Source organism: Malus domestica, chromosome 10 (assembly GCF_042453785.1).
Source record: "Malus domestica chromosome 10, GDT2T_hap1".
In the NCBI taxonomy this organism is placed as follows: domain Eukaryota; kingdom Viridiplantae; phylum Streptophyta; class Magnoliopsida; order Rosales; family Rosaceae; genus Malus; species Malus domestica.
Genome location: NC_091670.1, coordinates 5,721,190 through 5,744,761, shown reverse-complemented (window position 1 = coordinate 5,744,761; position 23,572 = coordinate 5,721,190). Strand labels below are relative to the sequence as shown.

Here is a 23,572-nt window from a genome sequence, read left to right as displayed (position 1 = left end):
GACATGCACCTACTTGGATCCAAGGTAAGCGTGCGGTGCGGGTGAATAATATAAGCACTAACACCATGATTGCAGGTTATGAGCTATCCACAAAATATACATCATCAATGATTCATATGAATAACATAAAACTCACCTGATACTCACCTGTGCGTCCACAACACCAATTCACATATATATATGCATCAATTATTAATTCATATAACTCATATCATGCATGCATGGCATTTTAGAAACATACTTTCATTAAAACTCAATTTCTGGGAAAATTAATAGTATATAGGTATAAACAGAAAATACTGCCCACTCACTGATAAGTCGAAGGGTCGTAACCCCGGTGACATCCCTGGATGCGCTCGTTCTCGGGATAGGTATTACCTATATGCGAAATAACTATAAAAACGTTATTTTAAAGCATATAACCAACAATACGTAATAACTTCTCATACGGTGCTCAATTTGGGTATATGAATATACCACAGTGACCTACTCGACGTCACGGACGTCGACAAATTTTTAGAAAATTTTTTGGGCTTGCCACGCGCCAGGATGGGCATGGGTTCACGCGCCCCCCACGCGAATCTCCTACCTTGGGCTCGTCGGACTGGTTTTTCCAGTGGCCGGAATTTGGAGAATTTTCAAACGCTTTGTTCTCCTTCGTTTCTCAACCATTTTTCATGCATTTTATATCAAAATGAAGCCCTAAACATGTAGAATCACGTTACACTACTTTAAGGCTCTAAAAATCACGAAATCTCACCGGAGAATTTCCAAGAAAACCGGCCAACTTCGAACTCGACGATCCCGACGTCCAAAACCTTCCAACTAGGTACTCCGAACTTCCTTAGGACCTCACTAAGCTCACTATAAGCTTGGATTGTCCTAAAAATCAACCAACACAAAGTTCATGAATAGTGTCAAACTCGGACCTCGAGTTTTCAACGTGAAAACGAAGGGGTTCTTACCTGAAATGGGTATGGTTGAGTTCGTAGAGTCCTCACGAGCACGATGGTGCCTTCAAAATCCTCAATCCATGAAGTTTCAGGGTTTTATGGTGTTGGTCCATACGGTTCAAGAGGGAGAGAGTGAGAGTCGTGAGGGAAGGGAGAGAGAGAGAGGGTACGGGAAAGAGAAAGAGAGGTTTGCCATGTGTGGTCCATCCCAACATTCACCATCCAACTTCAATCCCTAACCACACAAATTTACAAACCAATTTTTATCAAACCTAAAATATTTTTCCAAGATTTTAGGAGAGTATATGTTTAAACCAATTATATGTCACATACACATACCTTAGTACCCGCTAAGGGTAATCCCGTCATTTCACGTCCTCGATAAATAAAATCCCGGGATGGACTGTGACATGTACAGTTGGATTCTATTTCACTTATATTATTAGAACTTTTTTGGACAAAAAAATCCTTTCTCTATTCCATTATTTTCCAATTTTACCATTTGATCAAAACAAAAGCCCTAATCCCTTTCCTTTTCCAATTCCTCATAAGTCTCGGACCACTTTCCTCTTCCAATTCCATATCAAAACAAAAGCCGTCATGTCCTCGTAAGTCTCCGACCACTTTCCTCTTCCAATTCCTCTTCTTCCTTGTCTACTTGTTAGAGGCGCCGCCGCTTCTCTCAACCTCTGAACTCTTCATCGTCCCGTACCTCACACTCACTCTGTTGTAAAGTAAGTCCTCATAGATCTCTCTCTTTCTCTCTGTGTTGTTTCTCTGCTAATTGGGATTTTGTATTTTGTTTTGATTTTTTTTGCAATTTATTTGCATTGTTTTTCGTTACAAGTTCAGATATTTTTTTTTCATTTGTTTGAATTAAAATTGTACCATTTCTTACGATAAATTTGCTTAAGCAACTCAAATAGTCATTAGTATAATTAACTAAATTTATTAGAAATTATGATGTTCTTTGTTGAAGAGCATATATTCATTTGCATGTCGTTAAATTTTCCAGAGGAAAAAGAAAGTAACAATTTTTCGTCAAATGGGATAAGGCGGGGGTGGGGTGGAAACCATGAATCGGTTATGGGAGGGTTTGGGCGGAAACGCCAATTACACCTTCGGGCATGGTTGTTTTCTGAAATTATCTGAATTGTTTTGTTCTTCTGAAATTATGTGACAATATATACTTATTTAGTATTATATTTTTTATTTGATTATTTATTGGTTTAAAATATATTTTTCTTAACAGGTAACGGGTCGGGTCATATTACCTGTTAATATTATCGGGTCGGATCATTTTACCCGTTTATTTTAACAGGTGTTACACGACACGATCAGTTAAAATATCGGGTATGACTCGAAAACGACATGAACACAGAAAGCACGACACGAATGCTAGGTTTAGATATAGGTCTTTGACATGAATCCCCATCGCCTGTTGTACTGGATCACCATTTTTGTCATCAGATACAATGATGAGCAAAAACCTAAATCAACGCCCTTTTTTTGACATTGAAAAGTTTATAGAGGTTTCTTATCCATTTCAGTAGCACTAAGGAAATTCATGGAGAAAAGTATAAGTAAGAACCTCCTTTTAAAGTTTGTTTGCATGACCACTGTTTCAATTGAATTCTTTTTTGGTTTCATCGTGTCATGTACAGATCAAGATAGTTTGATTTCATTTATTTACCGTGTATAGGTGTAGGACTCTTTGGTAATGTGGATAGGCTAAGCGAGTTGCTTTTCAACATCATACACCATATAAACTCCTCACTCAAACCAAAGGGCATAACATGCACCTGCACTCTTTCAAAGACATGACATGGTTGGTTGACTACCTTTAGCCATATATTGACTCTTTAAAGGAAGGAAAATTTAGAAGTCTGGCTAAAGCAAATCTCAACCTAAGTTTGGAAAGGTCTTCTTGTCAAATACACCATAAACTGTCACAAGCATATCGAGCCAAACAAATTGAATGATCTCATCAATCGCGTTTTAGAGGGAGGTGTGTGAATCTTGGGGATTTTCATAGCCCCTTATCTCGGGAAGTTTTATGAGCTTCGAGCCCAAGTCGGTACAAGTCCTCGTGTAAAGTTTATAGAATTGGCTAGAAGTTCAACCCTCATCCTAGCTAACTCCATAACCTGTACAGAAGAACTTGTACCAACTCAGACTGGAAGCTCATAAAAGTTCCCGAGATAGGAGGCTATGGAAATCCCCAAGATCAGCACACCTCCTTCCAAAACTCGATTGATGAGATTGTTCAATTTGTTTGGCTTGGTATGCTTGTGACAATTTATGGTGTACTTGACAAGAGAGCCTTCCAAGCTGAGATTGAGTTTTGCTTCAGCCAAACTTCTAAATTCACCCTCCTTCATAGAGCCAATATCATGGCTAAGGGTAGTCAACCACCCATGACATGTCTTTGAAAGAGTGCAATGCATGCTATGTCCTTAAGTGTGAGTCGGGAGAGCATATGGTGTATGATGTTGAAAGGCAACTCGCTTAGCCTTTCCACATTATGAAACCAGAGAGTCCTACACATATAAACGAATCCAAAAAAACTGAATCATGATGATGAAAACGATAAACAAATGAAACCAAACAAACCTGATATGTGCATGATGATGAAAACGATAAACAAATGAAACCAAACAAACTTGATATGTGCGTGATGATGAAAACGATAATGAAACCAAACAAACTTGATATGTGCGTGATGATGAAAACGATAAACAAATGAAACCAAACAAACTTGATATGTGCATGATGATGAAAACGATAAACAAATGAAACCAACCAAACAAACTTGATATGTGCATGATGATGAAAACGATAAACAAATGAAACCAAACAAACTTGATATGTGCGTGAAGATGAAAACGATAACCAAATGAAACCAAACAAAAACGATAAACAAATGAAAGCAAACAAACTTGATATGTGCGTGATGATAAAAACGATAAACAAATGAAACCAACCAAACAAACTTGATATGTGCATGATGATGAAAACGATAAACAAATGAAAGCAAACAAACTTGATATGTGCGTGATGATAAAAACGATAAACAAATGAAACCAAACAAACTTGATATGTGCATGATGAAAACAATAAACAAATGAAACCAAACAAACTTGATATGTGCATGATGATGAAAACGATAAACAAATGAAACCAAAAAACCTGATTTGTGCATGATGATGATGACTGAAACCAAACAAACTTGATCTGTGCATGATGATGAAAACGATAACCGGTCATGCAAATTTCCTAGAAACAAACTTTAAAAAGAGGTTCATACCTGTAATCTTTCCCCATAACTTTCCTTAGTGCTACGGAAATGGACGAGAACCCACAAAGTAGAGCAGGATTGTGTGGTACGTCGAATGTGGAGTTGCCTTTGAATTCCAAGGTAGAACTGTCAGAACATCCTTCATGGGATTCATTGGAAATGAGAATATCAACTGCATCCGATTAATTTTCAGCACTAGTGTCTGTATTATGAGGAACACGTGAGTTAATAGATCCTAAAGTAAGGGTTTCTGTATCAGTGGGCAAATCAGTTGCTACATCAGCATATGAAAGCGTAGCTCTCTGGTCAACAAAGAAAGCAGTCTCGAGAATTAAATGATACACCAGAAAAACTGCACACTGCACTACAAACTTGACCTTCAATGCATCACTCTGTGCTGTTTTCAGCAAAACCTGTAGTGTTAATTTGAGCACAGCTAAGTAAACTACAATAGTTTTCATTTATTAAAGCATTGATGAAATACTTATCATACAGTCTCTAGTGTCAGATAAAAAAGGCAAGCTCAAGAAGTCCAACGAAAAAAAGACTTGTCTTTGAACATGGGCAGTATGAATTCAAAGTTTTAACTCAATAAAAAATGGTTGCAAAAAAACCGCTGTAATAAAATAAGTAACAAGAGGCCTACTGACGCTGCGGTTAGAAGATGCGATCACAGGACAGAGATTCAGGGCCGAAGGGGTAGAGGAAGACCTAAGAAGATTTTGGAAGACTCTAAGAAAAGAGAGTACTTGAATCTAATGGAAGACGTGACAGAACCGAAAGCAATGGCGCTCTAGGATTCATATAGGCAACCCCACTTAGTGGAAAATGTTTTGTTGTTGTTGTTTAATAAAATAAGTAACAGGCCCCTGAAATATTGTAGATTAAAGAAGGCACCTTGACATGAGATGAGAACAGTATTAGCAGAAAGTGCATGAAAAAAATAACAGACGCTTATTGAAGTTAAGCTTAAGCTATTTGAACGTAAATATTACAGAAAAAAAATATGCAACATGAAAGAATCAGTACATTATCCTAAAAATTCATATCCAAAAGGAATCTGGATTGTCATTAAGTATTCAGTGCTGTCAAGTGAATTTAAACAAGAAAGGCACTGCCACCTTGTCCATTGGGAATGTGTGTGTGCATGTGTATAGAGGAGATCCCTTGCTTTGGCAACAACAACATTAGGTTTCAAAAGTGAAGCAGCTTCCCATGACAAAGAAGCAATAACTTCCACCTAACTCTTACCGCCCTCCTCATAATATGCAACACCCGCGGATCTAAGTAGCTGACTGATCAGAGCCTTAAACTTTCCATTAACCAGTGCTTCCATTGATCTTTGTTTTTCCTCTGTAAACCTGCAACTTCCACTTTCTTCGTCTCCAGAATGACCCAAAGGACTTGGTTTTTCCCCTTTCATGCCATCACCTCATTCCTCACCATCAACCTCTAGATCATGAGGTTCAGGGGGTTCCCATACCCAGCATTTGTATTCTTCTAAATAATTTGAATCTTCATTTTCGTTACTATCTTTTGCTTCATGAACATCACTTGTCTGTATAATCTCAACATCTCTTACTGTATACATGTTATCAAGACCATTTACTGGATGCTCAAAGCTTGAATTCTGTAGTCTGCCATTAGATTGATTGCTGACATCCATTTTAGAACTGCATATTATGTTTTCTTCTTGATTAACCCTAGAAGACATTAAAGTGAAATAGCGGTCATGTAAAGTTCTAAAGAAAGATTATAGTAACCAGAAACAAATTACAATACGGGGAGGGTACATACCTATCACATGAGCTCACATCCACAGAAAATCTGTTGTTTCAAGAAAGGCCAAAATCCCAAAGAAACCCGATTCTGAAAGAAAACCCAAAACAAACTTGCAACTTAGTAACCTATTTGGTTCAACTGTACAAGGAAAAACAGGAAAACCAGTCACCAACCATTATCTTTGCTTGTTGAACATCTATTTTCAGGTATGGTTCCTACTACCTCAACCAGCATAACAGCCTAAACCCTTTAAAGATTGAACATCTAAAAATGAAGGAAAACGGATTTTTTTTTAACGAAAACTAGTTACAGTGATCATCAACTGATAACTACCTTTCTAAAAAATTTGAATTTCGTGTCTAAACAGTTCCATTCAAAATTAGATCCTATGACAAAGCAAGGTGCGGCCAGTACCTTAAAAACGCGAAGGGTAATATATTTTGCAAATGCTGAGAAATGGTAATTACGATAACCTTGAGGATAACCAAATGAATTCCACACAGAAGCTTGACCATATTGTCCAGTAGACATTTGAGCAGACATAGGTGAAGAAAACCCCTGAGAAGAGTGACCTGATAACCCTGGATGAGTCTTATTCTTATTAAAACATGTAGCAGCAACATGACCAACTTTGTGGCATATCTGACACCCATGTTGAAAGCAATTCAATGTAGAGTGACTTTTGCGATCACAAATTTGACAGATTTGACTTGGATTATAAGTTAGAAACATAGATTGTGAGGTTCCATTGTGATGAGAGTCATAAAAATGTCACTGAGAGTAGCCTCCTTGTGGATAGAATTGAGTATTAGAACCATGATACTGTCCTCCAGAGTTATTGCCATAAAACTTCTTCCCTTTCCCTTTCTCTTTGTAATTATTGCTGCTACAGTTGTTGTATGAGCCAGAGCCATGTTGAGTAACGAAAGCCATAGGAACATTACTCACATAAGGTAATTGATGAAAACCTTGAGGCACTTGTTGAAAACCCTGAAGTGGCAAGGGTGTCATTGACATGAATGATAGTGAAGCACTAGGAGTACCAACAAAACCTTGATCTAAGATTGATGCAGACATTGGTCCAGATGAACCACCATGATCAAAATTGGGGCCAGAGGATTGAGTAAACATAGCAGACATCAAAGGAATATGTTTAGAAGCTTCATCCAAAGTAATTTCTTCTACCTTCAATTGAGATCTCAGTTCATTGAGTGACACAAGATTCCCCCGACCACGAATAATTGCCTTAATTGTATTATATTCACTTGGTAGACCTCTCGGGGCAACAATTACAATATCCTCATCCAAAATAATTACACTAGCAACAACTACTTGATCTCGAGACTCCTTGATCTTTTAAAGATATGCATCAACAAATTTAGGACCTTTCATTATATTCTGCAAGTTAATCTTGAGTTGAAAAATACTTGTCCTAGTAACACTAGAAAAACGTTCTTGAAGATTCAGCCACATCTCCTTGGAACTCTTGACACCCAATAATACATGACAAAGCAGAATGAGACAACGTAGCAAAGATCAAAGTCATTATAGCTTTGTCATGAATTTTCCATACTTTGTATGCATCAGAGACATGATGATTGTTATCAATAGTTTCTTCTTCAGAATCAGAATCTGCAACTTATTAGAACAGGGAATAAAACCATTCACAAACCCAGCAATTCCATTTCCTTCCAATAAGAGATTCATTTGAAAAATCCAGGTAACATAATTGGAATCATCAAGTTTCATCGTGACCATATTCCCAACACTTGGAATTAAAGACGAAATTGGAAATTGTGTAAGAGCTAATTGAACTTGAGTCACCATAGCTTTTAGCAGTGTGTATGTAAATCTTCAACAATCTTGAGACAATTTTAATACACAAGAACAACACACAAAGGCAATTGAACCCACCAGCAACAACAACAAGCAAGTAATTGTAGAAAACAAGAATATTAGGAATACACAACACAAAATCCCCAAATCTTAGGGTTACAAATTATCATAGAATCGCAACTAATGCACGAATCAAACACATTGATCTGAAAGAAAAGGGAATGAATCAACAAAACCTGATGCGTGAAGACAATAAAAAAACCCATCAAATCAACCGACGAAACGACGTTCAACCAAGCATCGACAATCTGATGAAAAACGCCAAGCAAATACCAATACACAACTGGAGAAGACGAAGAGCAGACGACCGGAGAAATCACTGAGCATCGATCATGACCAAAGAAGAGTAGCGGAAGCACGACAGATCGTCAATCGGAGGCATGAGCCACTCCCGGCGATGATACCATGTCAACAATGTAAAAGCTTAAGAACTAAGTAAACAAGAGAGAGAAAACAGAGATGGAAAGTTTGTTAAAATTGAATATTCACTTGTATTCAACTTGTGTAGAATAATTACAACTATTTCTATTTATACATTAGTAAGACACCTCACTTCTAACTAACCAAGGCCACTACCAATAATACAAAGACACTTGTTATAATCCTATGCACTCATAATCTCATCAACTTTATCAATCCTCACCTCAAGAATGCAGAGATGATCCTGATCTGAAGGTAACATCTCAAGTTAGATATAGGGTAAGGGATTTAGATTATCTCTGGACCAGTGTTTCCATATCCTAGTGATCAATTGATCCTAACTGTTCACACAAATCCTATGGTAGTAACCAATTTTAATTTTTGAGTAAATTGTAGCAATGGTCCCTCAACTTTAATCAAATTGGAGTAATGGTTCCTCAACTAAAAATCCATTACCATTGGCCCCTTAACTTATCAAAATGTGTAGCTATAGTCATTTTCATCAATTTCGTCAAAATTTTGTCAAAATAAGTTATGTTGGAATAACCGTTTATATAATTAGGGTCCCTTAACTCATCAAAGTGTGTAATTATGGTTTTTTTCGTCAACTACATCAAAATTTTTATCAAAATGAGTTATGTTGGAAGGACCACAATTGGGTTAAGTTAAAGGACCATTTCTTCAGTTGAATTAAAGTTGAGGGACCAATGGTAATGGATTTTTAGTTGAGGGACCATAGCTATACGTTTTGATGAGTTGAGGGACCAATGGTAATGAATTTTTAGTAGAATGACCATTGTTCCAATTGAGTTAAAGTTAAGGGACCATAGCTACAATTTACTCTTAATTTTTTGTTCTTTTCACGTAGACGGATGCGCCTCCATTTCGTCCTCTCTCCTGTTCATCTTGCACCTTTTCCCCTCTCTCTCAATCTCCTTCCCCAAACCATTTTTCTCAGTCAAAATCTCTCACAAGAACTTTTCACGTCAGGTTCGCATGAAATTTTTTAACCCAGCGGCTTTAGCGATACCAGTACTTACAGCTCCCTTCTGAAGATACAGAAATAGTTGCTACAAGCATCCAAAATTTACACACTAATCTTTGTCAAATTATAATAATTGGGCTTCTGTTGCCATTTCAAATAATCCACCATGCACTAATTTTTATTGAGAAATTTAAAGAGGCGAAGAGCGAGCCAATGGTCCACACGATATCAATTAATTTTTTGAGGGTGAAGGCTCACTACAATAGCTTCCTATTGGAGCCTCAAATGTCGTTCAAGCGTTGCACTTGCACTTCTGCTTGGGCCTGGCACAACTCACAAAAAAGAGCAAGTGACCCTCTACCACAATAGTAGAGATGATTGTTACACTTGCATCACAACGTGGGTTTGAACAATGTCGGCTCCCTAATCTAACAAATCTATTGTTTGACAAAAAAAAAAGAAAAAAAAAAGAGAAGCTTGCACAATTGCTTTTTAAGAGTGCTAATAATGATTTAGTATATATTAATTGAAATAGCTTTAAGATTAAGGATTGGAATTTTAGGAGTTCCAGTGTTAACAGCACGAAGCGTGCAAAAAAAAAGAAGAAGTAGTCTATTCATTTGAGGCATTTCATGAAATGCTTGGTGGATTTGTTGTTGTCAGCCTAATTATATTGCACATATGTCAAATAATGGCAAAGGTTGAAGAATTTGATGAGTGAATATATAAAATTTGTCAAGATATGTCTAGCATGCTAAAATATTTAGTAGGAACAAAAGGAATCCGTACCAATCATTCGAAGGATTCTCGGACGACCTTCACATGTATATTATATAGTTATTTGGTGCTCTAACCGGTTCAATTTTCAAAACATTAACTAGTTATTTGGTAATGAGAAATGCTAAGGATATTCTCTCTGAAAAGTGGGACTATTTATGGATTTTCTGTCATCTCATGTTTTGGCACAATGTTTTACAATGTTAACATAAGAATTAATGTTAAACTATGAGGTAGTAGAGACCATGGATAGCCACACTTTAAGAGAACCTCCTCAGCATTTCTCTTTGAAAATTTTAAAAACTTACCTCTAAAGATTTTGTAGTTATCCGTACTTACTTCCATATATTTTTACCAAATATCGAAGTAGTAAAAATTTAATAAAAAATCAGTCGAATGATGTTGGTATTTAACTCCATACACTTTTAGTTGAGTTATATATGCAAATTAACTCCCTTGACTCTCAAATTGGGTTAATTTAATTTCCAACTTGCAATTAATTTAAGAGGACCGTCCGCTTGGAAAACCAACGACTTTTGAAAGGCCCAGATCACACTGAGATAAATCAACTGGGTTTGATTAAAGTCTGAAGCTTTTGTATAATTTGGGTTTGATTTGCATTTATTTAATCTGCATCACAATTGCTTGCCGATCTGTGAAAAAAGGGAAAATTTTTGTCGATGATTTTTGTGAATTTTCAGGGATTCTGTTTCGTAAAGTTTTCGGGTTTTTTTTCGTGATCTGCGGTCGTGTTTTGTGTGTTTCTAATCCGTGAATTTCTTATGTTTTGTGGCGATTAGACTCTCAAAAAGTTTGGCGGGCTTCATCAACGAGATCAAAGCTGATCAAAATGTTCTCTTTGATTTGGTCTAGGTGAGTATCGTGATTCCAACTCTTCGTTATTATTAGTTCAATTTCTTTATTCGAGTCACTGTAGAATTTTCAGTCACTCAAAAGCAGGAGTCGCCCTTCAACAGCTGCACCAGAAACTGTTTGAATAATTATATATATTGTTTGGCTGTCCGCTATACAAATTACCACAAAACAACAAAGATTTAGTCACAAGTAAATAAAACTGTAATTCTCTCTTAATTAGTGCTGCAAATTCTGTCTTGGTTCAATAATTGCAAGCTATTTTTTTTCTGAGAAACAATCAGATTATTGGATCTAAGTTGCTAATTGTTTTAATCTTTGATTTTTCTGAAAGAATTTGATTTTTTTTTCTGGGGTTTTGATGTTTTCTTGAATTTAGGGTTTGTGCATTATTCGGATTTATCGGTTGAATTATTGTATGATTGCTTAATGCATGTGCATGCTGTTGGAAATTATAGGAAATTGTGTATTCTAAAGGGCGTGTTCCCTCAGGAGCCAAAGAAGAAGGTGAAGGGAAATCACCATACCTATTATCACTTGAAGGATGTCTCTTTCATTCAGCATGAACCGCTACTCGAGCGGTTGAGAGAGATAAGAGCATACGAAAGAAAAGAAAGCCGATGCGAAGAAAAACAAGTAACGGGCTGCTCTCCAGAAGACCCACTTACAAATTAGATAGAATTATTTTGCAGAGGTTTGTTGGGTTTTTCTTACTGTTAAAAAGTTAGTTGCGTGTCTGTTATTGTATGTAGAACCTCTGACAGTTGTTGTTTGGTATGTTTGGAACTGCAGATATCCAAAATTCGTTGACGCACTCAGAGATATTGATGACTGCCTCACAATGGTTCACCTCTTTGTGGCATTACCTGCTATTGAGGACAGAATTGATGTCAAACGCATTCATAACTGTCGAAGGTAGATATTTGAATTTTTCTAAATAAAAGGAGTTCTGAAGTATGAAATGATGAGGAGTTAATCGTTTTGTGGAATCTTCCCTTAATACTGGTGTTGCTTTCGTACCAGGTTGAGTCATGAATGGCAAGCTTACATATCTTGGACTCATAAATTGCGTAAAGTCTTTGTATCTGTTAAAGCCATATATTATTAGGTTTGGTTATGTACTGTACACTTCTTATCAAATCTTCAACTGAGCATTTTATGTTATTGTGTTATTTGGGTATGAATTCTTCTGTTGTTTGTTCATGCAGGCCGAGGTTAAGGGGCAAAAAGTCACATGGTTGACCCCTCACCCTTTGCAGCAAGTTTTGACTGATGATATTGATTATATTTCGTACTTTGTATTTCTTTTTGTCCGTTATCAACCTCTGTTTGATTCCGGAGTGGGAGTTTGATAAAGAATGGGACTTTGATATGACAGAGTTTTTGAAATTGTGTTGTGGCCATGTGTGAAGCTGAATGATGCAACCTTTGATCTCTCCCATCTGAATAAAGCTAAATTTTTGTATTAAAATGTAATAATATTCAAATGTATACTAAGTTTCGTGGTAGCCAAAACAGAACCTTTACATGATTTTGTCTAGAATTTGTTTAAAGATTTAAAATTTCTCTTTACTCTGTTAATGGGTTTGATTTTTCCCCATCTGTTTTGCAGTTTGAGTCTACTCAGTTCTGCGGATTCACTCAATTGCAATAATCTCTTCTGCAAGTAATCTCTACCTTCATTGTTATTCGTATACGAAGTTAGGTTTTATTTGGATGTATTAATACTTGGAATGTGCTTGATCATATTGCCAGTGTTTGCTTATTTTTTACAGCACTTGCACCGTGAAATCGATGAAATCGGGTTCCATTTGTCCAGTTTATAAAATTCCATATCGACGCAGAGGTATGAATCATGATAATTTTATGTGTACAATGATCAATTGGCGATGGATACATCAATCTTTTGTGTTTCAGTTTCTTTCGTGTTTGTGTAACTGATCCTGGGATGTTTGTTGCAGGCACTGGGAAGACTACTCTGTCTACGGATCATAATCAGTATCTGATTGGAGATGATGAGCACTGCTGGAGCAACAATGGTGTGTCAAACATTAAAGGTGGTTGCTATGCCAATGCCAAGTGCATTGATTTGTTAAGGGACAAGGAACCAGATATTTGGAATGCTATCAAATTTGGGATTGGTACTTAACATCATGATATAATTGAACATTCTACTTTAAAAATGACAGTGTGAAATGTTTATGTTCTGTGTCATGATTGTAAGTAAATCATGGAAAGTTGCTTCAGTGAATTGTCCTTTTTTTTTTTTTTTTTTTTTTTGTCAAAAGTGTATTGTCCTCTTTCATTCAGTTAAATTTTGTTTGCATTTTGTTTGTTTTTTTTTTCTTGCAAATCAGGATCTTGGTGGATCACTAGGAAGAGATGCAGCAACCGGAAGAGGAGTACTTTTTTGCGACAGAGGCTTTACTCAATGAGTATGTAAAGAGCATCTCCGGACAACGGTGTGTTATACAGGTGAACTTATACTGATCACTAAAGGGTTATTAGGTTGAGAGTCTGAGACTTGGACCTAGATCAGATTTCTATTGATTTATATAATTTATTTTTTGCTTTCCAGGTACAATCTTATTTCACTCCCTCTGGCACTCTTTCTCTCTCTCTCTCTCCCTCTCTCTAAAATCTCTGTTGGGTTTCTACCAATATGTCAATTTGTATAATTTTTTTCTGATGTGAGATTTGGTGCATTTGATTTGGGTTATGGTTTGAGATGTTATTTGGAAGATTTCATTTTTGAGTTGGATTCATGGTTTTTGCTTAAGATCTCTTTTTTATTTTTTATTTTTTTTTATGGTCACTGTAGCTTGTTGTGCATGTGATATTTTATTCCATGTCCAATATTATCCAAATTCATTACTGCGTTACAAGAGCTTGCAATCCCAACTCCCAAGTGAGTCTTAGATAGCAAATCACCCTAATCGGCACACTCTAATCGATTACAAGTTTTCGGATCCTAAACACTTTGAAAGGGTTTCCAGAAAAGACATCTTTCCAAGGGCGAGTAGTGACACTGTCAATTTCCTCAACCAATCTTCACTGGAATTTTCTCCGTCATCCTATATATTGCTGCAGCATTAACACATTTGATAAGAAATTTTCAGTTTCTGGTCACTTAAGATGGTAGGAAAATGAACACAATAAATTATCCATATTCTTTTTTTGTTAATCTATTAATTTTAGAGCACTTACTAAAGTTGAACTGTTTAGTGCTGCTGCTTAATTAGAATCTAAATTGTGTATATAACTAATGCAGCTAATCATAATCAAGTATTATGAGTGTGAGAATCTTCAGGTTGATTAAGTACTGCAAATAAAATATATAATAAAATATATTTTTGGACTGATAAATAAAATATATAATATGCATATGCATGCTAGGGTTGAAGTTCCTGAAATGTTATCCTTAATGGTCATTTACCTTGAAAAATTGTTATAGAGTGCAAACTGATGTATGTTTCTCCATCTTATATCTAGGTTCGTAATAATAGCTAGCTAGAGAAGCGAATTGAAGTAGCTGCTTTTAGCTTCTGAGGCAGACACTTGAAGAAGGAGCAAAGATGAATGCATTAGTGGCAACGAACAGAAACTTTAAGTTGGCTGCTCGGCTTTTGGGATTGGACTCCAAGCTCGAGAAAAGTTTACTTATACCATTTAGGGAAATCAAGGTAATTTTGCATATATTCTCCCTTCTGTATATCCCTTACTCTTAATTATTGGTAGATTTCAGACCCTAAAACTAATGGGGTTATTGAGTTTTCTCCTTTCGTTGCTTTTGAACTATATACTTTGGTGCAGGTTGAGTGTACTATACCAAAACACAATGGCAGTTTGGCTTCATATGTTGGCTTCAGGGTTCAACATGACAATGCTAGAGGCCCCGTAAAGAGAGGAATCAGATATCACCCAGAGGTATATACATACTTTGTTAAGTTCCACTTCTACGACAAATGTGAATGGTTGTCATATATCTAGACTCTGCCATGAAATTGTCTTTAATTGTTATGGATCCTTTTATGGAAAATGTAGGTTGATCCGGATGAGGTGAATGCTTTAGCACAGCTGATGACATGGAAGACGGCCGTAGCCAACATCCCATATGGGGGTGTCAAAGGAAGAAGAACAGAGCAACATCGGCGAAGATCTCAAGGGTTTGCGGATCCATGAATGACAAGGTAAAAACAAAAACCCCATCCCTTCCATCTTTTGTCGGTGCTGTAATTTCAGATTAACTTTTGACTTTGTCACGTAATATCTGTGATATGTGGCTGAGAGAATAAATGAACTATTATCAGTGCTTCCATGATGTAGATTCATCCATGCTTCTGATGAATCTGGTTGTGGTCTCTATGTATTTGCGCATCCATATATCTCTGATTTGTCCAACATGCTCATGGATTTTTCTGTATGATTTCGCAGGGCATTACTATATTGCGTATTTTCCTATCAAATCCAACGGGTCGAGGCAGGCTAGAGCTGGTATAGAATACGAAAATTAGTTTTGCATAGCACTGTAATTTTGATTGGTGAGGTCGGCCTAATTTAAAAATAGAACAGCCATCTTTCAATTCAATAGTAAAAGCCCGCATTCAAATATGAGTTTTGCATAGCACTATAAACAGTATGTATAGTTACAGAATTGCTATTTTGATTGGTAGCTCTGTTGATTTTTGTCAAGTTGATTTGAATTTATACCGAATTTACTTAATTTTAGTACAATTATTTGCTTTCTGGTATTTCAAATCTTTGGATAGAGTTGGTGAAGAAAGGATTGTAATTTTTCAATTTTATAGTCAAAATATATGTCCTGTCACTGCAGCATGAGGTGGTTTTTTCAATTTTTGGTCGAACTTATCTAAGAGAGAGACCAGGTGTTTGACTAAACACATTTTTTTTGTAATAATGCTTTTACATGTTTTTAACTGCACTTTTTAAGCAGTATGAGAAACGTGGGAATAATTAAAGAGAACATATTAGTGATCCTCAATTCTTCCAAACGAGGGAGACCAGGTTATTCAGGCTATTGCATTTGGTTCCAGACTCTGATACATGTGTTGCTCATCGGGGATGGAAAGATGGATAGAAAAGCCGAGCTCTCTCTCAGGCATGCAAGAAGGTTCGTCTCTCTCTCTCACCCTTCTCTCGCTCTCAAACCTCAACTTTTCTCTTTCATTTTCTTGCTGAAAATGATTGTTTCTTTGGTACTTTCACTCTTAAACTACAAACCATAACATCTTCTCGCTGAAAATAGTGAATCTGATGTCGATTTGAAGAAAAACTTAGCCCATAATCTGGTTGTGGTCTCTGTATTTGCGCATCCATATTTTATTAAGTTAAACTGTTTAAATTATTTCTTATTTATAATTTTAGCCCTTGCGCCACTTGGAGGGACTGCTGGTAGAGCTTATAGCAATTGATGTAAGTCCCTTACTTCCGTAATACAGTACTTGGAGTGACTGCTGGTAGAATTCATAGCAATTGCTATAAGTCTCTTACTTCCGTAATACGGACACATTTATGATCATTTTTGTGTTAAGATGATGCAGTTATAACTTATAACTGTCTTACATAGATCAACGCATGTGTATATCGAATTTACCTGCATTACTCGAACAATTTACTTTTCGATTCGCGAAGGGAATTAATACTGTTGGTACCATATTATATTGGGCCTCATTACTTAGGCTTCCAGACATTGAGTCCATGATTTATGTAAAATGAGAGGAGCCTTTAGTCTATAAAAGGGCCTCCTCACCCTCACAATCCGGAGGTCTCATCCTCGCATACAGAAGCCACAAGGCTCACAAACAGAGAAACTCTCTCAAACTCTTTCTCTGGGGGACTCCCCCTCACACTTGTAATCCATACATCCATACAGAGAAATACAATCAACATCAATGTGGACGTAGCCCAAACATTAGAGTGAACCACGATACGTCTTTGTGTTCTTGGGCGTTTGTATGATTCACGGTCGGATTTACATTGGTCTAAGATCATTCGGATTTTGTGCATCAACAAATACAAATCCAATATCAGTGTAAAAGTTTAGTTTCCAACTTTCTACCAGTGAAAATGTTGCCCTTTCTACAGACTACACCCTTTCACACACTCACTTTGATATGGTTAAACATATATATTAAAGATTTCGATCTTTGTGTGATTTGGCAATACTTTTCACCTAATATTCCTCTCTCTCATGAAGGCACTCATTACATTAAAAAAAGGTTCCCAGTTAATCAAGTATAGTTGGAAAGGGAAGCCAAAACTTCGTCCATTCTGAATTTCTACACGCCGGATGCACTCTTCCACTTCATCCATCCAGCTTGTATTCTATGGTTGAGATCTCCATCTAATTTCTCGGAATGCCCCTCTACTAATTAGATGGAGATCTCAACCATAGAATACAAGCTGGATGGATGAAGTGGAAGAGTGCATCCGGCGTGTTATGTGACCGCCGTATGCCACTGAAGCTCAAGGGAAAATTTTATAGGACGGCAATAAGGCCGGCGATGCTGTATGGCACAGAATGTTGGGCGGTGAAACATCAACACGTACACAAAATGGGTGTAGCGGAGATGAGGATGCTTCGTTGGATGTGTGGGCACACAAGAAAGGATAAGATTAGGAATGAGGATATCCGGGGTAAAGTAGGAGTAGCTGAAATTGAAGGAAAGATGAGAGAAAATCGGTTACGGTGGTTTGGACATGTGCAAAGAAGGCCTACTGACGCTCCGATTAGAAGATGCGACGATGGGACAGAGGTTCAGGGCCGAAGGGGTAGAGGAAGACCTAGGAAAACTTTGGAAGAGACTCTAAGAAAAGACTTAGAGTACTTGGATCTAACGAAGGACATGACACAGGATCGAGCACAATGGCGTTCTAAGATTCATATAGCCGATCCCACTCAGTGACTTGGATTTTCCAAGTCTCCAACCGAGAAGTTTTCCTCACTCGGAAAATTAAGGGAACACTACCCCAACCTACATGCTCCACTCAGAAAGCTTCAACATACAAGCTTCAACAAAAGAAAATTCAAAGAACTTAGCGAAGAAGGCTTTGGTGTATTTAACACAATACGTTGAAATGAAAGAAAGCTTATTTATTGATATCCCCGATAAGCTACAAATATGTACATATACATGAGTCAAAATAAACACACAAGAGGGAGCCTTCACAAAGGTTGCTTAGGAGAAGTCTCAGCAGTCGGTAGAGCTCCAGAAAGAGAAGGCACCGGAGGGGGATCATTTGGAGCCTCAGTACTGGACAGAACCCTAGAAGGAGGAGGCATCAGAGGTTGATCATTTGGAGCTTCATTACGCGGTACAGCCCCAGAAGACGAAGGCAATAAATGCCTTTGGAACAAACCTACAAATCTCTGATGATCAAGTAAAACCTGACCATCAGTTTCCTTCATCTGGTCAAGCTTCCTCTTCATGTTTGTAGCATAGTCATGTGCGAGCCGGTGCAACTGTTTATTCTCATGCTTGAGCCCTCTAATCTCCTGTTTGAGACTCATCACTTCAGCCGCCAATGATTCAACTTGGCGGGTTCGAGCAAATAGGCGTTGGGCCATATTAGACACAGAACCTGCACACTAAACACTGAGAGCCAGCGAATCCTTAACAGCTAACTCATCAGACCGTTTGGAAAGTAGTCTGTTATCTTTGGGAGTGAGAAGGTTCCTGGCCACCACCGCAGCGGTCATATCATTCTTCATCACGGAATCCCCAACGGTAAGAGGACCAGTAGGGGAGACGAAGGATGGGCGCCATATGTTGTCTGGAGAAGGCGGGGCTGCCTCTTCAACAAGGTTCAAGTCAAAACGACGGTCGGAGGGGCCAGACATTTTCAAAGGTGTTGAAGAGAGAAGAGGTCGGACAAATCAAGATCTTAGAAGTGCAAGAATGAAGCTTCTACTGGTGGAGATTCAAGTGTGCTTTGGAACTTAATGCCAGCCCTTATAAAAATCTGCACTCGACGGAGCTTCAGAAATCGAAGAGGCGCCTGCTCAGAAATCGAAGAGGCGTTTGCTTTCTTAAAAGCTGGGCTGCTTAGAGATCACGAGGGTTGATCTCAGAAATCTAAGAGGCGTTTGCTTTCTCAAAAGTTGGGCTGGTCAAAGACCACGAAGACTGGTCTCAGAAATTGAAGAGGCGCTCGCTTTCTCAAAAGCTGGGCTCCCCAGAGACCACGAGGGCCGATCTCAGAAATCGAAGAGGCACCTACTTTTCCAGCCTTGTCAGCACCTGTCACACGCACACTCAGCTTTGCGGAAATTATGGGCATTCTGTCGAAGACTTCTGGGGAAGTAGAAAACACATGAATCTTACTGTTCAATCACCCACTTCTCACACGCAACAATAGCTCATGGGTACCACAGAAAACTTTGCCAAAGTTCTCTGCCAAAGTTGAGCACGTGAAGCTTGCAGCTCCCACTACATCGCTCTGACCAAGAAGGGTAAAAGAATAGCAAAGAAACAGCACTAACAAAGTTTAGACCCATAAATTTTGAAGGTCTAGCTACCATATTATTACCCACAAGGGTAAAGGAACAGTACCACTGCTGGATAATTGGACAGTCCCTGTGTGTCAACCTCTGTGCTTCGTGGCAAGGTAGACTAGCAAACATGCCCAACCTTTACTCACATTCGAGAAAACACTCCCAATAAGATTGCTTGCTCCAAAATCGAAGAGGCACCGTCCTCCGAATCTCGAGAGCCAGACTCCCAACATGACTACTTTCTTAAAAATCGAAGAGAGGGTAAAGGAACAGTACCATTGCTGGATAATTGGAAAGTCCCTGTGTGTCAACCTCTGTGCTTCGTGGCAAGGTAGACTAGCAAACATGCCCAACCTTTACTCACATTCGAGAAAACACTCCCAACAAGATTGCTTGCTCCAAAATCGAAGAGGCACCGCCCTCCGAATCTCGAGAGCCAGACTCCCAACATGATTACTTTCTCAAAAATCGAAGAGACACTGCTCCCCGAATCTTCGAGAGCCAGACCCCCAGCGTGACTGCTTTCTCAAAAATCGATGAGGCATCGTTCTTCGAATCAATCGAAGAGGCGCTCGCTTTCTCAAAAGCTGGGCTGCTCAGAGACCACGAGGGCCGAACTCAGAAATCGAAGAGGCACCTACTTTTCTAGCCTTGTCAGCACCTGTCACACGCACACTCAGCTTTGCAGAAATTATGGGCATTCTGTCGAAGACTTCTGGTGAAGTAGAAAGCACATGAATCTTACTGTTCAATCACCCACTTCCCACACGCAACAATAGCTCATGGGTACCACAGATAACTTTGCCAAAGTTCTCTGCCAAAGTTGAGCACGTGAAGCTTGCAGCTCCCACTACATCGCTCTGACCAAGAAAGGTAAAAGAATAGCAAAGAAACAACACTAACAAAGTTTAGACACATAAATTTTGAAGGTCTAGCTACCATATTATTACCCACAAGGGTAAAGGAACAGTACCACTGCTGGATAATTGGAAACTCCCTGTGTGTCAACCTCTGTGCTTCGTGGCAAGGTAGACTAGCAAACATGCCCAACCTTTACTCACATTCGAGAAAACACTCCCAACAAGATTGCTTGCTCCAAAATCGAAGAGGCACCGTCCTCCGAATCTCGAGAGCCAGACTCCCAACATGACTACTTTCTCAAAATCGAAGAGAGGGTAAAGGAACAGTACCATTGCTGGATAATTGGAAAGTCCCTGTGTATCAACCGAAGAGACACTGCTCTCCGAATCTCGAGAGCCAGACCCCCAGCATGATTGCTTTCTCAAAAATCGAAGAGGCATCGTTCTCCGAATCTCGAGAGCCAGATACCACAGACCACTTTTTCAAAGTGCTCTGACAGAGTTAAAACATGTGAAATTGACAGCTCCCACTACCGTGCTATGACCAAGCAGGGTAAAGGAATAGCATTACTACTTGTTAGGGAGACTCCTATATATGTCAACCTCCATCCCCAACGGACAGGCAGACCTGCAAAAATGCTCAACCCTTCATCATATCTGAGAGGGCACTCCCAACGAAGCCTTTCGAAATATTCAGCTTTCTTTCCCCCCGATAATACCTCTGCAAACAAGCTATACTAGAGCAAGAATATCTCATATCATCAGGGTTAAAAGCAAGAGTATCCCATATCATGCTTTTTCCCTGTCTTTTCCTTTGGCCTTGTTTTTACCTGCAAGACAAGGAGAAAGAGAGCAATCAGTCAGCACTTGGAATCAAGCTTCCAGCCAAGAACTGACTGCCTGGAACCCCTTACCTGATTACTTACCTGGCATTGCTCTCGAGTACTCATCTTCAACATCTTATGTTTCCAGGGAAGATTCCGTATCTGCTTGAGGAACAGATAGGGCAAGTGCGAAGGATACAAGGAAGCATGTGGAGACAAGCGTAACAGCACACGTGCCGATACATCCATTACTCTGTCAAAAGCAAAAGTATCCCATAACAGCAGGGTGGAACGTACTCTAGATTTGATGGACTTGTTTTGACCCTCAAATTCTTCAGTCGGCCTTATACTCTGGAGGAAACCAGAAAACCCTCCAGCTCAGTTCAAGAATAAGCCTGTGGAAAGTTACTTCTTCAAAAGCAAAAGTATCTCATATCATCTCTTCTCATTTTTCTTCTCTTTATCCTTCATGCTGCTGCAAGATGGGGAGAAGGTGAACAATCAATCGGAGCTCTGATTGCTTACCTTGTCTGTCACCTCTTTCAGCAGACCCCCTAGCTCGGCGACTTGGGGGACTCCTACTACATGGTTTGTATCGCGCTTGACCAAGCCTGAAACTACAAGTAAGCTTCAAGTGAAATTGATACATTACCTTGTGCATCTCCACCAGTTAAAGATACCACCCCTGGATGGAGGAAGAGTACTTCCAGAGAAGATGCCACATCTACCTATGAGACAGATAAGGCAAGTCAAGACGACTCCACACTCCGATACTTAGAAGTTTCGTGATTACGAGATCATTCTCCCACAATATTTCTTAATGTCATTTGTACTAAATCATTCACTTGTACTCACTAAAGGAGAGCTTGAACCTATGTACTTGTGTAAACCCTTCACAATTAATGAGAACTCTTCTATTCCGTGGACGTAGCCAATATGGGTGAACCACGTACATCTTGTGTTTGCTTTCCTATCTCTATCCATTTATATACTTATCCACACTAATGACCGGAGCAATCTAGCGAAGATCACAAAAAGCGACCGTTTTCGCTACCTAGGATCTATCTTGCAAGAGAACGGAGAATTAGATGGAGATCTCAACCATAGAATACGAGCTGGATGGATGAAGTGTTAGAATGCATCCGGCGTGTTGTGTGACCGTCGTAGGCCACTGAAGCTCAAGGGAAAATTTTATAGGACGGCAATAAGGCCAGCGATGTTGTATGGCACAGAATGTTGGGCAGTGAAGCATCAACACGTACACAAAATGGGTGTAGCGGAGATGAGGATGCTTCGTGGGATGTGTGGGCACACGAGAAAGGATAAGATTGGGAATGAGGATATCCGAGGTAAAGTAGGAGTAGCCGAAATTGTAGGAAAGATGAGAGAAAATCGGCTCCGGTGATTTGGACATGTGCAAAGAAGGCCGAATGACGCTTCGGTTCGAAGATGTGACTACGGGACAGAGGTTCAGGGCCGAAGGGGTAGAGGAAGACCTAGGAAAACTTTGGAAGAGACTCTAAGAAAAGACTTAGAGTACTTGGATCTAACGGAGGACATGACACAAAACCGAGCGCAATGGCGTTCTAGGATTCATATAGCCGACCCCACTTAGTGGGAAAAGGCTTTGTTGTTGTTGTTGTTGTTGTAGTAATTTCCTTAAGAGAAGAACAAGTTTGAATCACTTTTTTTGGAATTGTGTTTATTCTAGTTCTTTGAATGAAAATCCTAATTTGTACAAAATTACAAGGTATGTTACCACTCTCCTTAATCTACATATATGCAATGTGCAAAATTACATATGTTCTCAAGAATGAACCTGTTTTGTTCCATCCTTTTGTTAAGGATTATGATTTATGTAAGATCCCACATTGCCCAAGGGAGTGATCTTTATATGTATATTCTCATCTCTACCTAGCGCGATGCCTTTTGGGAGCTCACTGGCTTCGGGTTCCATCGGAACTCCGAAGTTAAACGAGAAGGTGGCCAGAGCACTCCTATGATGGGTGACCTACTGGGAAGTTGCACGTGAGTTTCCAAAAACAAAACTGTGAGGGAGTGGTCATGGCCCAAAGCGGACAATATCGTGCTACGGTGGTGGAGCGGGCTCGGGAAGTGATCTGCTCCGGGCCGGGATGTGACAATTTGGTATCAGAGCCTAACCTTGACCGTGGTGTGCCGACGAGGTCGTCGGGCCCCTAAGGGGGGTGGATTGTAAGATCGCACATCGCTCAAGGAAGTGATCCTTATATGTATATTCTCATCTCTACCTAGCACGAGATCTTTTGGGAGCTCATTGGCTTCGGGTTCCGTCGGAACTCTGAAGTTAAGCGATAAGGTGGCCAGAGCACTCCCATGATGGGTGACCCATTGGGAAGTTGCTCGTGAG

At 39.0% G+C, this 23,572-nt stretch overlaps 2 protein-coding genes and 1 long non-coding RNA gene across 9 annotated transcripts; all 3 read left to right on the top strand.

Moving 5' to 3' along the window:
* The first annotated feature begins 10,576 nt into the window (after window positions 1–10,576).
* Window positions 10,577–15,676, top strand: LOC103447019 (uncharacterized). Of its 7 annotated transcripts, XR_011572077.1 has the most exons (13): window positions 10,577–10,984; window positions 11,443–11,678; window positions 11,777–11,899; window positions 12,008–12,054; window positions 12,193–12,221; window positions 12,597–12,650; window positions 12,760–12,830; window positions 12,946–13,125; window positions 13,342–13,459; window positions 14,477–14,667; window positions 14,798–14,911; window positions 15,029–15,174; window positions 15,419–15,676. XR_011572077.1 is itself a non-coding variant. In XM_070806596.1 (8 exons), exons 2-7 carry the CDS (start codon window positions 11,605–11,607, stop codon window positions 13,425–13,427), a joined length of 588 nt encoding a protein of 195 aa, XP_070662697.1. In that variant the 5' UTR covers window positions 10,577–10,984; window positions 11,477–11,604; the 3' UTR covers window positions 13,428–13,459; window positions 13,563–13,763. The 7 variants fall into 7 exon arrangements, 3 of the variants coding, with proteins under 3 accessions (XP_070662697.1, XP_028965271.1, XP_028965270.1); XR_003776600.2 differs by lacking the exons at window positions 12,008–12,054; window positions 12,193–12,221 and having other exon boundaries at window positions 11,477–11,678; XR_011572076.1 differs by lacking the exons at window positions 12,008–12,054; window positions 12,193–12,221 and having other exon boundaries at window positions 12,946–13,041.
* On the top strand, window positions 14,560–15,410 carry LOC103447051 (glutamate dehydrogenase 1-like). The gene is made up of 4 exons (XM_029109099.1): window positions 14,560–14,667; window positions 14,798–14,911; window positions 15,029–15,150; window positions 15,311–15,410. The coding sequence occupies exons 1-4, from the start codon at window positions 14,560–14,562 to the stop codon at window positions 15,408–15,410; spliced, it is 444 nt and encodes a 147-aa protein (XP_028964932.1).
* Window positions 15,677–15,973: 297 nt separating the features above from the next.
* LOC139188786 (uncharacterized) lies at window positions 15,974–16,600 on the top strand. Its single transcript, XR_011572078.1, has 2 exons — window positions 15,974–16,115; window positions 16,370–16,600. It is a non-coding gene; the product is annotated as an uncharacterized lncRNA (long non-coding RNA).
* The last annotated feature ends 6,972 nt before the right edge of the window (window positions 16,601–23,572 follow it).